This window comes from Muntiacus reevesi, chromosome 16 (genome assembly GCF_963930625.1).
Source record: "Muntiacus reevesi chromosome 16, mMunRee1.1, whole genome shotgun sequence".
Classification (NCBI taxonomy): domain Eukaryota; kingdom Metazoa; phylum Chordata; class Mammalia; order Artiodactyla; family Cervidae; genus Muntiacus; species Muntiacus reevesi.
This window is the reverse complement of record NC_089264.1, coordinates 12,287,971-12,301,753: the sequence shown is the minus strand read 5'-3', so window position 1 is coordinate 12,301,753 and position 13,783 is coordinate 12,287,971. Positions and strand designations below refer to the sequence as shown.

The following is a 13,783-nucleotide window of genomic DNA, read 5'->3' as shown; positions in this document are numbered from 1 at the left end:
GAGAATTAACAAATAATAGAATTTCAGAATGGATTTTAAAAAGTAAAGAGGGTTCAGTATAAATCATGCTACCTCAGGCAGAACATTGAAATACAGATTTTTAAATTTTCAACCAGATTTATAATTTCTCCCAGCCTATTTTGATATGAGTAATATTTCATACCTTTAAGAGGTTAAAATGTGTATATTCAAGATAACGATCATCTGTTTAAATGGTTTATGAATTGATAAATACAGGAGATATTACATTAACATTGCTTTATATAGATAGTATATATAATGAGAATTGTATGAACTATAGAATTATATAGATATTTAGGCACTAAATATCTTTAGTTTTAACACAGTGTTGGGTGATAAGAAATGTGAATCTCTGATACTGAAATGAAGGCAGGAAATAAGGGGGCTATTTCTTCCATTTCTCCTCCTTTGAAATATCATAGGTGGGAATTGGTTAACTTTGATTTTGTCTAATTTTATGATGGTAAATGCAGGTATGATTTCTTCAGTGTGAAGGTGTGTTATTTGTTTCAACATTTCAAAATTTTTCTTCATAGTATTCATTCTTTCCTTGTCTTGTATTCTTCCCTGGTTTAAACTTGACAAATGACTGAAGACCCCTGTTTCACTATTTGTCCTCAGAATGGCTTCACTCCTTTATACATGGCTGCCCAAGAGAATCACATTGATGTGGTGAAATATTTGCTGGAAAATGGAGCTAATCAGAGCACTGCTACTGAGGTAAGACTGTCAACTCTAAAGACGTGAATTTTTTTATCTTAATGTCCGTTTTCTTTGTATCTAGCTGTAAAGGGTCTCCATTATCTTTCCTTTAGGAATGTTTATGTCACTATTGTAATCTACAACAGTGGCCATGAACGAACGATCCAGTGCACCGTTCAATGAGTTTATAATTTGGGATTCATATCAAGTTATTCATATGTGAAATCACGCTTCCATCAATTTTGCCACTCTGTAGCTTTTTTGGAGCTTTATACCATTCTAAAATCAAATTACAGTAAATTCTACCCATCTCTTTTCATCAATATTTTATCTTTGTTAGGATCTAATACAATTTCTTAAAGGGACTTTTTTAGTGATAAACACTGATTCATAGTTCTTTGTATTTGTACAGTTTAATGAGGAATAATAGGACATCAGAAAGCTGTTCGTATTTCTGAAGTTCAAATTATGACGTGGTTGTATGACTGTGGTTATGGCAGCAACTGAATAGAATGTTCAAAATCAATTCAGTTTCCAAATATTCAGGACCTCTAGACATAAAATGGTTTTGGAATGAGCCAACATCGTGTATCACTTTGCTTTCCCTATGTGTGTCCTCCAATAAGCAGAACCTGCCTTGTATTTTCCTTCTGATTTTTGCCCTAGGCAGATTAAGGAGTGAATTTGGTGACTGTTTGGAATAGTGATTTGTACATGATGGTCAGGATGTTTTTGAGCTTGGGGAAAATGCTCAGGGGTCGCTGGAAGATTGGAAGTAGGTGAGATAGAAGAGGAAGGGACATTGGGACGTGTCTCTCCTCACCCTTTTCAATCAGCTTTAACTTCCCTGGTTCATGATCTGTGGCTCCACTGACAAAATTGTAGAACTCCTGGCCTGGAGTGAAAGATGACTAATAGAAAGTGTCTTGTTAATTTTTAATGTCTAAGTGACCTCCTTTATGGGCAATTAAATCTCCAGATAAAATAAACACAAAATCCCTTCTACCCTGCATTGTGGGGAGAGGTCATTATAATCTATTGAATTCACGTTCATGCCCTTTGATAGAAAACTTTTTGTGGAGCCTCAGAGTAACTTTCTGACAGCTTCTTCTCATTAGTTAAAAAAAATCCCAAGACATCACTATTAATGAGACCACGTTTCCTGCTTATGACTGAAAAATACAACCACCTAGTGTGAAACAGCTTCATGTTCTCTACTCAGCACACACAGAGTTTACCCTCTTGCCACGTGAATACAGCATGATTTTTATAATTATGATTTTATGGTTGATTTTATGACTTTCTGAGACACTAATTCTGTCACTGAGTGGCTTGTGGATATCCTTAGGCAAAGCTTTTGTAACAGTAATGAGACTATATCTCTGCGTCACATCCTCTGAGAATTGTAGCTAAATATGGTTATCTGCATTTGTTTTCTCTTATTTCCTTAAAAACAGAATCATTTACCTAGAGAAATCTTTACACTACAGAAGTCTCCCTGTCATATAGACTTACTATTTCCAGTGTATGGTTTAGGGAAACACAGCCTGCCAGCACTCTCAGCTGTCTCATGGCTCCTCCAGACTAGATCTCTGTACCATCTCAGTCTGTTTCCAGAAGTATTAACACCTTTTTATGTATGTTGCGTTGGTTGAGTCCATGTCACACTGTGGTTCTCAGAAATTGAAAATGGTCTTTGATTTCCACACAGAAGTGTGGCTCTTGCAAGTCAGTCACATGAGGTTTAGACTCATTTATGCCTGTTGTTTCATTTTTAATCATTCGTATTGGGAGTCCTCAGTTGTATCCGACTTTTGCAATGTCATGAACTGTAACTGTCCAGGCTGCTCTGCCCATGGAATTTTCCAGGCAAGAATATTGGAGTGTGTTGCCATTTCCTCCTTCAGGGGATCTTCCCAACCCGGGGATCCATCCCGTATCTCTTGAGTCTCCTGCATTACAGACGGATTCTTTACCACTGAACCACTGGGGAAGCCCCCTTAATCATTTAAATAACTATAATTTTTCCTGAGTGGACATATGTAAACTTAATTGGTTATTCCACACCACTGGCCTTCATGGTTATCAGAAAATGCACTAACAGAAAACTCTTTGCATGTTTCCCTTTAGTCTATTTGGCTTCCCAGGTGACACAGTGGTAAAAAATCCACCTACCAATGCAGGAGATGCGAGTTTGATCCCTAGGTCGGGAAGATCCCCTGGAGGAAAAGATGGCACCCCACTCCAGTATTCTTGCCTGGAAAATTCCATGGACAGAGGAGCCTGTCAGACTACAGTCCTTGGGGTTGCAAAGAGTCAGACATGACTGAACATGCATGGATTCATGCTTTAGTCTATCATTCTGTGAATAAATAACATCTTCACAGGGATTTATGGTTGATTACTATGTGATATTTTAGGCTGTATTGCTAAATACCTACAACCATCATGTGTGCATGTATGAAAATACCTAAAGAAGACACCCTGAACCCATTAATAGCCATAATTTGCAAAAATTATTAAGCAAGACATTATGAACCATTTATCAGATAGTTATGAGATCATTCAGTATGGCAGGGAAACTCATATTTGAAAAGAAATATTTAAAGTTTTGAAATTTCCCATAATTATAGCAATTGGCATTGGTAAATAGATGGTGAAAAATGGAGCTTATTGAATTTTAATATTGGCTTCCTTTTCATAGAGTTAGTGGAGGTACTTGAAAAAAAAAATTTCAAATATTTACCCTTCTTCCATGACGTGTAGGTTACAATGAAATCATGTGGTGGAGATTCAAAGTTAAATTTTCTGCAGGGAGTTATCTGTCCATCCAGTATCATTTTTATAATTTTCTATAATTTTTTTTTCTATAATTTTTTATAAATTTCTATAATTTTTATAACTTTCTTCTTTCTTCCTAAATGTTACCAAAATTGAAAACTAGGAATTTTTTAATCAGGCCCTGTACTGTCAGCAAATGCCTTGTCTCTAAGAAAAAAATAAAGTTCACACTCTTAATATAAACTATCCCAGTGTTGCGGGGGGAATCAAATTAAATATGTATATGATAATGAGACTGTTCTTTCCTCCTTCACAGAGGACTCAATTTGTGCCCAAGTTCCAGATTTAGGCTACTCTCTTTCATCTTACAACACTCATGCTTTCCTCTTCCATTTCATTAAGTAATGTGTTTATTTGAAATTCAATTCTAATTTTAAAAATTCAGTCCTTATTGCGGTAGTGCATATATGATATGTATATTTGAGGAAAATAATTTTCCCTCCAAAGTCTACAGTTACCTTTTTAAAAAATTAACTAATTAATTTATTTTGGGTTGTGCCGGGCCTTCGTGGCTGAGCGAGCTTTTTCTCTAGTTGTGGCGAGCAGAGGCTACCTTCGTTGCCTTGCGCAAGCTTCTCATTGTGGTGGCTTCTCTTTGCATGGAACCCAGGCTCCTGGGCTTCAGCACGTGTGGCCTGTGGGTCAGTAATTCAGCTCCTGGGCTCTAGAGCACAGGCTCAATAGTTGTGGTGCGTGGGGTCAGGGCATGTGGGATCTTCCCAGACCAGGGATCAAACCCGTGTCTCCTGCAGTGGCAGGTAGGATTCTTTACCACTGAGCCACCAGGGAAGTCCTGCAGTTTCCTTTTTAAAAATTACCTTTGGAAACCAATGGAACAGTTAGATGTGGTTAAATAGCCATTGTCTCTGGTATGCATTTGTCAGATGTACCATCCAATTCCCCTTGTCTCCTCTAGGAATGGAAACTTTTAACTCTGAGACTTGTTTTCAAGCTTTTGTGAATTAAGGGAGGTTTTCACATTAACAAAGCCTACAGTATATTTTTTTTCTACCTGTCACCTTTCTTGAATACATGTTTCTAGAGAGAAAATATAGCTTCCCAGTTTTTTAGCATGGTTATCCATCTCCCGCTAAGACTCCTCTCACTTTGATGATCTGTGCTATTTCTTTAATTTTTTTAAGATTCAAAGTGAAAGACTGATTTTCTACACTATTTAGCACACGTTTATATTCAAAAGACAATATAAAATTCAACTAAGTGCAAAATTAATTAGCCTTATTTGCAAAAGAATTTTAGATCATATTATATCCCAGGTTCCCCAAATTAATTGGTAATAGACCATTCCATTAACAGTTGTTGTTTTCCCTAATCAATACAGAGATATTTAGCAACTTGCAAAGTTAATCGTGTCATTTATTTCCCTGTGTTGGCTACCATGTCAGTCAGACCTGGTTTTCATTTTTTCTCCCCTTCCCACAGTTTCTTTCTATAAGCAGGCGTCACTTTGGTTTGCTTCTATTTTTATTTTCAGATTCAAAACATAAGTGAGCATATCCTGTGTGCGGTATGCTTCATTAGGAAATGCAGATGTTTTTTAAAAATACATAGAATAGACATTTAAAAATATCTGATGAAGCCAGTACATAGTGTGATAAATGACTCTAAGTTGCTTCAGTATTCACAGTAATATTTATTCCTTCCAATGTTTGTGTCAATCTTAATCTTTAATTTGAAAATTAGATGCACTGTTTCTTGGAGTTGACTCCCAGGCTTCCCAAAGTTGATGGAAATTTTTTCCTTCTGTTTTCCCAGGATGGCTTTACGCCCCTGGCGGTGGCGCTCCAGCAGGGTCACAACCAGGCCGTGGCCATCCTCCTGGAGAACGACACCAAAGGGAAAGTGAGGCTGCCAGCTCTGCATATTGCAGCCAGGAAAGATGACACCAAATCTGCCGCCCTCCTGCTTCAGAACGATCACAACGCTGACGTCCAATCCAAGGTAAAAGCTGCCCGTGTTTGTGGACAGGAACTCTTCAGCTGCCGGCTTCCTCCTGGGGGATGATAAAGAAGTAGGCCATGGTGATGATGCAAAATTACTTCTGGTCATCAAAAGAGATAAATTACTTTCAGAGGTATTTCAGAATAAGGAGACTGTCTACTGGGTACAGTAAGAAAACAAAAAAGAACCCTATAAGATAATTTTCTTTAAAAGGTGAAGCTTTTTAGAAATCTTATTTATTCTATTTATGATAAAAAATAACAGGAATAGAAATAGAAAGATACAACTGTATTGTGTGGTGTTATGGTTGCCTTTGCTAAGTAGAATGCATTTTGGCATGCTGGAATGGCAGAGAGCAGGTTGATTGTTTCCTTAATTTTGCACTGTGTAATATCTTCCCTCTTTTTCCCACACAACACTGCTTCAGATGATGGTGAATAGGACAACCGAGGTACAGTATTGCAGTTATACCAAAATATATCTTTTTTAAAATTTTATTGTATTTTTTGTCCAATTAGAATAAATGCTCACTAATTCATACTAATGATTAGAACTTTCATTATTAGGAAACTAATTTGGAAACTTTGCCCGTAATTAGGGCAAATAGGTAATTCAAAAATTTTAATATAACATATTTTTGAAACATTATTAATCAGTATAACTATTTAAATATCTCATTAGAGTAGAACATGAAACAATACTGTCCCATAATGTGTATTTTACTAAGTGAGCTTTATTATTAACTTTTTGCCAATAAGAGATGTGACCTCCTTCTCTTAATGAGAATTCTGTTTAGAATCTAGTGAAGTGTAATTTAAGGAGGTTGCTCTGAGTGTTTCATCCTCTTGTCTAATTGCAATTGCCCTTTTTTGCAATTTTTTACCACGTTGTATATAATCAGTAATGATGTTGAGCATATCATGAACAAAATATTTTCATCATCTTGTTATCTGATAATAGTTGTCATGAAATCATCTGTTTTCCACATACCTAAGTAAGTCCCATCCACCAACAAAATCAATAAGAGCATTTGGTTTAGAGTGTGTGTGTGTATGTGTGTGAGAGAGTGAGTGTGTGTGTGTAGTGGTTTCTCTTTGTTGCTATCAAGAGGCACTAATAAAAAAAACCGTTGAAAGTGTATTATAAAAATTAACCTGAAAAAAAAAATTAACCTGTATTATAAAATTTAGCCTTCAAAGGCAAGTGACTGTTTCTTTAGATTGATTTTCACTTTGCTGAGGAAATTCTCTAGATTAACATTTCATATGATCACTGGGTTGTGGACCTATGGGAATTTTGTGCCTAGTATTAGTAGTGTATTTCTAAATCTAATACCTGTTTATTAACAAGTTTATCTATTGAGATGTGAATAGACTTATTCATATCATTTCTTCTGTTCCAAATCTTAGGTTAGAGACTTTTTAAAAAAGTGCCCAACTGCTTGGTGAAATTGCTCAAGACTGGAATAATACAAATTGATACAAATTAATTACTGATTTTAATATTTTTTACTTATAAGTAATTTTTGGTAATTGTTTACATTTTTGAAAGCAGTGTTGGTTCTAATCATTATGCAGCAATTTGAGTAGATACCTACTGAGTTAAAAGTATTTCTTCAAGGACAACAGAATAACAAAGAAGAGAAACCCTTTCATCCACAGTCCTGTAGAATCGTGACCTGAGCCTTCCATCTCTGTTAATCAGGGAAGGATTCCTAAGGGGCTTTACACCAGCCTCATGCTGATCAAGAGTCACAGCCTGAGGCATCACTGTGGATTTTCAATGAGGCTGTGTCAAGCAATAAAGTAGTTTATTTCTGAAAATGGGAAAAATAATATTATTATACTTGAATAATTTGAAAATGATTCATCAGTGGTCTCTGTGTTTTTCTGAAATTAAATTGTAACTCAAATAATAGATGCATGTTCAGGATATGACTGGGTGACAGGAAATATCAAGATAAAAATGAAAAACATCTAGTCAATTATTTCCTAAAATATTAAAGTTTGACATTTTGTAAAATAGCAGCCAGGCTGTAGGCTGATTTTTTTTCTTCTATATTGACATGAATATTTGGCATCATGTAGACACAAAATAAAAATATCATGACTGCAAGCGTAGGCTTTGGATTGATAGTTGCTATTCTTATTTTGTATCTTGCTTCATTAGAGTCGGAAATTATTTGCAGCTAATTTGGCTACTAGCACAGAGGAATTTCTGTTACCTAAGGTATCTGAATACTTATTTAGGCCATTTTAAAAGCAAAGTCCTCAAGTGAATAGGAAAATAATGGTTGTGATGTGTGTGAGTAACATTTCTTAAAAACAATATTGTGTATATCAAAATTCATTTCAAACTAAAGACGGCAATGCAAGATGGCCTCAAAACTGCAGGATTTGGTACCCAGTTCTACCGGAGCAGTCTTTATTGTCCCTATTACCTTCTATTAAGCAATGGAAATTATTAATACAGTAAATAAGAAAAGAATCAATATGCTTCTGCTGTGAAAATGGCAGAAATTTCTAACTATGCTTTCATTAGCAGAAATGAAAGGAAATATGCTTTTCTCTATTTAAGATTTTCAGACTCATTTTTAAAATGCTCTGAGAGTAAACTGTTCTCTAATGCTCATATGATTTATTTAATTTCTTATTTTTTTATATCAGTCTTATTGATAAAATTTAGTTTAATGAACATTCAAAGTTGGATTCCACGTAATTTTTTTCTTTATTTTATATTCTTATTTAGTGTATTGTTTAACTTTTGCTTTTTAAACTTTTTTTCATAACAATATAGACTGACAAAACTCACTTGTTAAAGAGGATAGAAATATCAGGATAGTATAAATGATGTGGGATGAAATTATATATCTTCTGTAAGAATTTCTCACAATATATTCATAGTTCCAAAGATACAGTATCAACCAATGCTATTTTTCATTTTGAAAAACACCCAAACCAAAACACAAACTTTAAAAATAGATGATTTGAGATTTTCTCTGTAGAAAACATTCTTTATTCATAGTTATATTCTGTGGCTGAAAAAATAATGTTGTTTAATCATAGTTTGTTTTGCTTTAAAGCTAAGTCAACTCAGGAAACATGGTTTTCTATAAACAACCAATCTCATAAATAAATAAATTGTTATGGTAATTAGAAATAATGTTGCCAAGAACTATAGGATGTTTGTTGACCTTTTTGTGTTGACTTATTTACCACTAAATGTAAATAATACCACTCAAAAATCTTATTAAAGCGTTTATGACCTGATTTGCTTTGCTCACGTGTGAGGTAGACAGTTACCATGTGATTTTCTTCACTAACCCAGTGACTACAACCCATGGAGGTGAAATGCCTGACTGACTGCGGTCTGCTTTGCTTTTCATAGAGTGGATTCACGCCCTTGCACATCGCTGCCCACTATGGAAACGTCAACGTGGCAACTCTTCTTCTAAACCGGGGAGCTGCTGTGGACTTCACAGCCAGGGTATGGATTAAAATAGTTTCTCTTTCAATTTAATTTATTTATTGATTGGTCACATTGTGTGGCTTGCAGCATCTTGGTTCCCTGAGTAGGAATTAAACTGAGCCCTCAGCAGTGAAAGCATAGAGTTCTAACCACTGAACTGCCAGGGAATTTGGCATTTTACTGAAGCAAAAATAAACAGTGATAAAGATTTTATTTCTTTTTTCTTAATGGATTTATCTGTGCTGGAGAAATTAGATTTTCCATTTTTTTTTCCTCTTCAAATCATAGGAAGTCATTATGACCCAGCAAGTGAAAAACAGTGTATAAATTCACATGCATGCAGATCACTTTCGATAAGGAGGATGTTGATTCTGACATCAGTTTGAGCAGTTACATTTAAAGGTCACACCATGAATCATGAATGAGAATCTTCAAGTCAGTAAAAAACTGTTAAAATGTTCAGTATAAAATATATAAGTACATTTATAGTATGTCTTAACTGATTGTAGGGCACATAATTTGACACGGATTTTTTAAAATAAATTGAGAATTTGGTCATATGAGGAGTCTTATTAGCTAAAGTTATTACGAGGTGTTATAGGTTTAATGGTATACTTTCATTGGAAAGAATTCACTTACATGACAGATATAAAATTCAGTATATTTAATATACTGTAAATGCAATACTTGATTTTGCAAAAACATACCATACCAAAAAATCATATCCTTGACAAGGTATGTATCCTTGACATCATGATGATTATAGAATAGCCAAGAAAAAGAAATACATATAATTCATGCTTACAGTGTCTTTGTCCTTAGAAATCTTTTGCCCTGAAACTATATTGAGTTATTTTCAAGTTTTTCATACTGAATTATTCTGAAGAAGATGTTTTTAAGAGTCATTTTTCCATTGGTTATTTATTGGTACATGTGTATTCCATTTTTAATCATAGCAAACTTGAGGATCCCAGAATCTTTAAGTGCATGAATGTTTTAAGAAAGATAGACTTTGGACTAGGGCTCTATCCTAGGTAGGATCTGAAATTTTGCTTCTATTATGCAAAATTGCTTCCTTTTTCTCTTTACTGTGATGTGTAGATTTAGTACATATGTCATAGTTATTGATTAACTTAGTTAAGCAGTTTCATTGTATTTTTCATTCTCTATAGTGCTATATGGTTTGTGTGCTTTTTTTGTTCCTTAAAAATCAAAAGCATTGAAGCCATAGAAACCTTGGATAAAATTGCAAAATAGGTCACAACCTCCTTTGTGCTCTTGAGCACAAAGCCATCACCACCATGCCCTGTCATACCAACATGTTTTTGTCTGGTCTCTGCACGGTGTAGAATGGAATCACTCCTCTGCACGTGGCTTCCAAGAGGGGAAACGCAAGCATGGTGAAGCTCTTACTGGATCGCGGTGCTCAGATTGATGCCAAAACTCGCGTGAGTGTCTCTGTTCTTTCCATTTCCTGAGTGTCTCTTTTCTTTCAATTATTATTTTTTGTATTCTTTTAGCAGGCACTTTAAAATACCAGTCCCTTAACACAAGCAATGCATTTTCAAGGAAATTACCTTCTTGGATTTGATTTAAACTTCATACATTATATAAAGGTTTTACATGATAAAGTGGCCCTAATATTGCTCATAAGTACCCAGAGAAGCACAATGCTAACTCCTCAAGGAGACAGTTTTTCAAGTTCTTGCTTACTGATTTTCTGGGCACAAAGATCAAAGATTGAACTTGCTCATCTGTGATTTGGCTAGCCATAAATATCAAGAGCCCAAACTCATTAGGACACATTAAGCTATGAGAGTGTGGTTTTTACATAAAAATATTTTAAAACATGTTGAAAATCTTTTGAACTTTTCAATTCCTAAGTCATTTTTCTTAACTGGCTATGCTATAGGGATCTGAGCAGAAGATCTGTGGCTAAGGTTATGGAAAAAAAGGCATACAGTTTTTACTATGTTGCACTTTTACTCATGTCAACTTGCCAAGAGACAGTGCCCTTGATTCATTTCAAAATTTTTTGAGTAAAATATAACTCTGAGTTTTTATGCACTCCCAAAAACTAGATAATAAGATAGCAGGACAATACAACTGTTTAAAGTGCAGACTCTGAATGCAGACTACCTGATTTCAAATCCTACTTCTGCTTACTAACTGAGAGATATTAACCTTTTACTTATCTTCTCTAAACTTAGTTAGTCTAATAATACTACTACCTACCTCATAGGGTTGTGTGAGAATCAACTCTTAGGTATTTTTTTAAGTGCTTTGTGGTTAGTTGCTCAGTTGTATCTGACTCTGCAACCCATAGACTGTAGCCCAGCAGGCTCCTTTGTCCATGGGGATTCTCCACGCAAGAATACTGGAGTGGGTTACTATGCCCTCTCCCAGGGGATCTTCCCAATCCAGGGATCGAACCCAGGTCTCCTACATTGCAGGTGGATTCTTTATTACCATCTGAGCCACCAGGGAAACCCAAGAATACTGGAGTGGGTAACCTATCCCTTCTCCAGAGGATCTTCCTAGTCCAAAAATCAAACCAGGGTCTCCTGCATTGAGGATTCTTTACCAGCTGAACTACCAATAAATTACTTAGCTACTCATAATTTTTATCATGTTATGGAAATGATGTACAATTGATGTAATTGTACATCAGTGTTAATTCTAGTACTTCAGTGTTAATTCTCGAATACATTTGATTAATCATAGACTTAAGCAAAACTTTAAACATCCATATTATGTAAAATTCTGAAATGTATGATGGAAGAAGTCTATATAAGTTAGTAGATAGAATATGTCCCTTGTGATATTTTATTGTCATTTGTTTAATTCTGGGACTCTGCATTCTCATAGTCGAAGGAATAAAGATCTAACCTAATTCCCTTGCAAATCTTAACACTAAAAAATATTTTAATAAATCTTATCATCTTTGAGCTTTTAGAAACTATACCAGTCCCAGACTCTAAAATTTGGTTTTAATGACTTTAGAATATGTTGCTTTTTAAATCTCATTTCTCTAAGACATTTGGTCCAGAGCACCTGGGTCATGTTATCACGTGGGAATTCTGAAATGGTTTGCTTTGTCTGACAAGATCTTTGCTATGGTGTCTAGTGTCTTCCACCAGGATCTTCTCTGGTTTCTACCCTTTGCTTTGATGACATGCCTTTTCTCTTGCTATGCTGTAGGTATGCAGAATTTGGAATAATTACATGTAATGTCACATGCTTTGCTTACTTGTTCTCTGTTTTGGAAAGAAAAAGTTTCTGTACCTCCTTCTTTAAGTACATTACTTACATAATGAGTCCCTTTACACTTACCTGTCTGTCTCTATTGAGACTCTAGTAATTGAGAGGACCAATGTAAAGACAGCACTTTGTAAATGCAAAAAAAAAAAAAAATTATCTTCATCAGTGTTTTAAGGATGCATGTTACTCTTATTAATGCTTTTCTGGTGTATTCATTCATTATTGAGGCAATTGATTTTGTTTTTATTGATCATCACAATATTTGCTTTGTCCTTTACAATATGCTCTAATTTGCTTGCCCTTCATACATGATTTAAAAGTGTAACTGCAAATGAGCATTGCTTTTTCATAAAAAGAATATTAAGAAACAGATTTTTATGCTAGTTCTGTCAATGTAAGCATTGCTTTCTTCTTCTTATAGGGAATATTTGGACTGTATTTCATCCAGTATAGCTTTTAGATATAGCAAATAAATAGAATTTCACTCAGGAATTTATAAAGTGAAAATAGATTTTCTAATTGTACACATTGTGCAGACCTTCTGTTCATTCCTTCCTTAAACAAATAATTATTGGTTTCCTACTTGGTGTTATGAACCCTAGTGATACAGCTGTTAATAGACTAGGTCCCTGTACTCAGAGATGCATATCAAGAATACCCAAGGGAGCAGGTTAACCATGTACTGGTAAAAGTTTAATAATAAGCTCTTCAAAAAAATAAACTATAGACTCTGATTTGTAGCCTTTCCCTCTGGTGATCCGCATGGTGTAAATGCTTCCATTCTTGTATCATGGCCAACTCGAGCTACCAGTGTCATATCACAGATGCAGAACTGAGAAAAGCTAGGCAAAACGTTGACTATCACCAATTTGCGCAAACTGATCCAGTGTACCCTAGGATCAGTCACAGTACTGAAGGTGGCACTGAGCTTTTTCTGTAAGCGAAGTATTTCCTCACTTCTAAAGTACAATTTTGAAAGCTGTTATATTCTTTAGGTTTTGGCTATAGTTATTATACCTGTATCCTTCTTACCAAAAGTAAAATCACGTAGAGGTGAATACTGAAAATCCAGGACTATGTTTGGAATCAGGAGGCCAATTCATAGTTTGTTTTTCTTTAATCCTTTAAAAATATATTTAAAAATTTTTTAATGTTGTATTTGTTTTTTACTATCTTTTTAGGTAATATAATAATGTGTCTATAGATGGAATTTTAAATAATATAAACATTATTCTGTAATATTATATGTAAAGGCTTTGGAGCAATTTAAAAAATCATATCTGCAGTTTCTCTCCACTTTCACTAGCATTATATCAATCATTGAGACATTTTCCATCTCAGAGGCATTCTCATCATTGACTAGAATCTCATGTGAAACTTTAAGACATTTTCACCAGAGCCTTGGTTTTCTGGTGTCTGAACAACCTCATTTTCATGTTAAAACAAAATGTTATAGCTAGTTAAACATGATATTATTAATTCAACTTTTATTAAAGGCACTATTCTTTTTTATTTTTAAACTTATTTTTAT

General features: G+C 34.7%; 1 protein-coding gene across 7 annotated transcripts in view; it reads left to right on the top strand.

Moving 5' to 3' along the window:
• Positions 1-13,783, top strand: part of ANK2 (ankyrin 2) — a 679,395-nt gene that overhangs the window by 532,268 nt on the left and 133,344 nt on the right. For all 7 annotated transcript variants that reach the window (XM_065907336.1, XM_065907339.1, XM_065907337.1 and 4 more), the window contains exons 5-8: positions 643-741; positions 5,338-5,523; positions 8,911-9,009; positions 10,341-10,439. In XM_065907336.1, the coding sequence (XP_065763408.1) occupies positions 643-741; positions 5,338-5,523; positions 8,911-9,009; positions 10,341-10,439 (483 nt within the window). The remainder of the gene's footprint in view (positions 1-642; positions 742-5,337; positions 5,524-8,910; positions 9,010-10,340; positions 10,440-13,783) is intronic.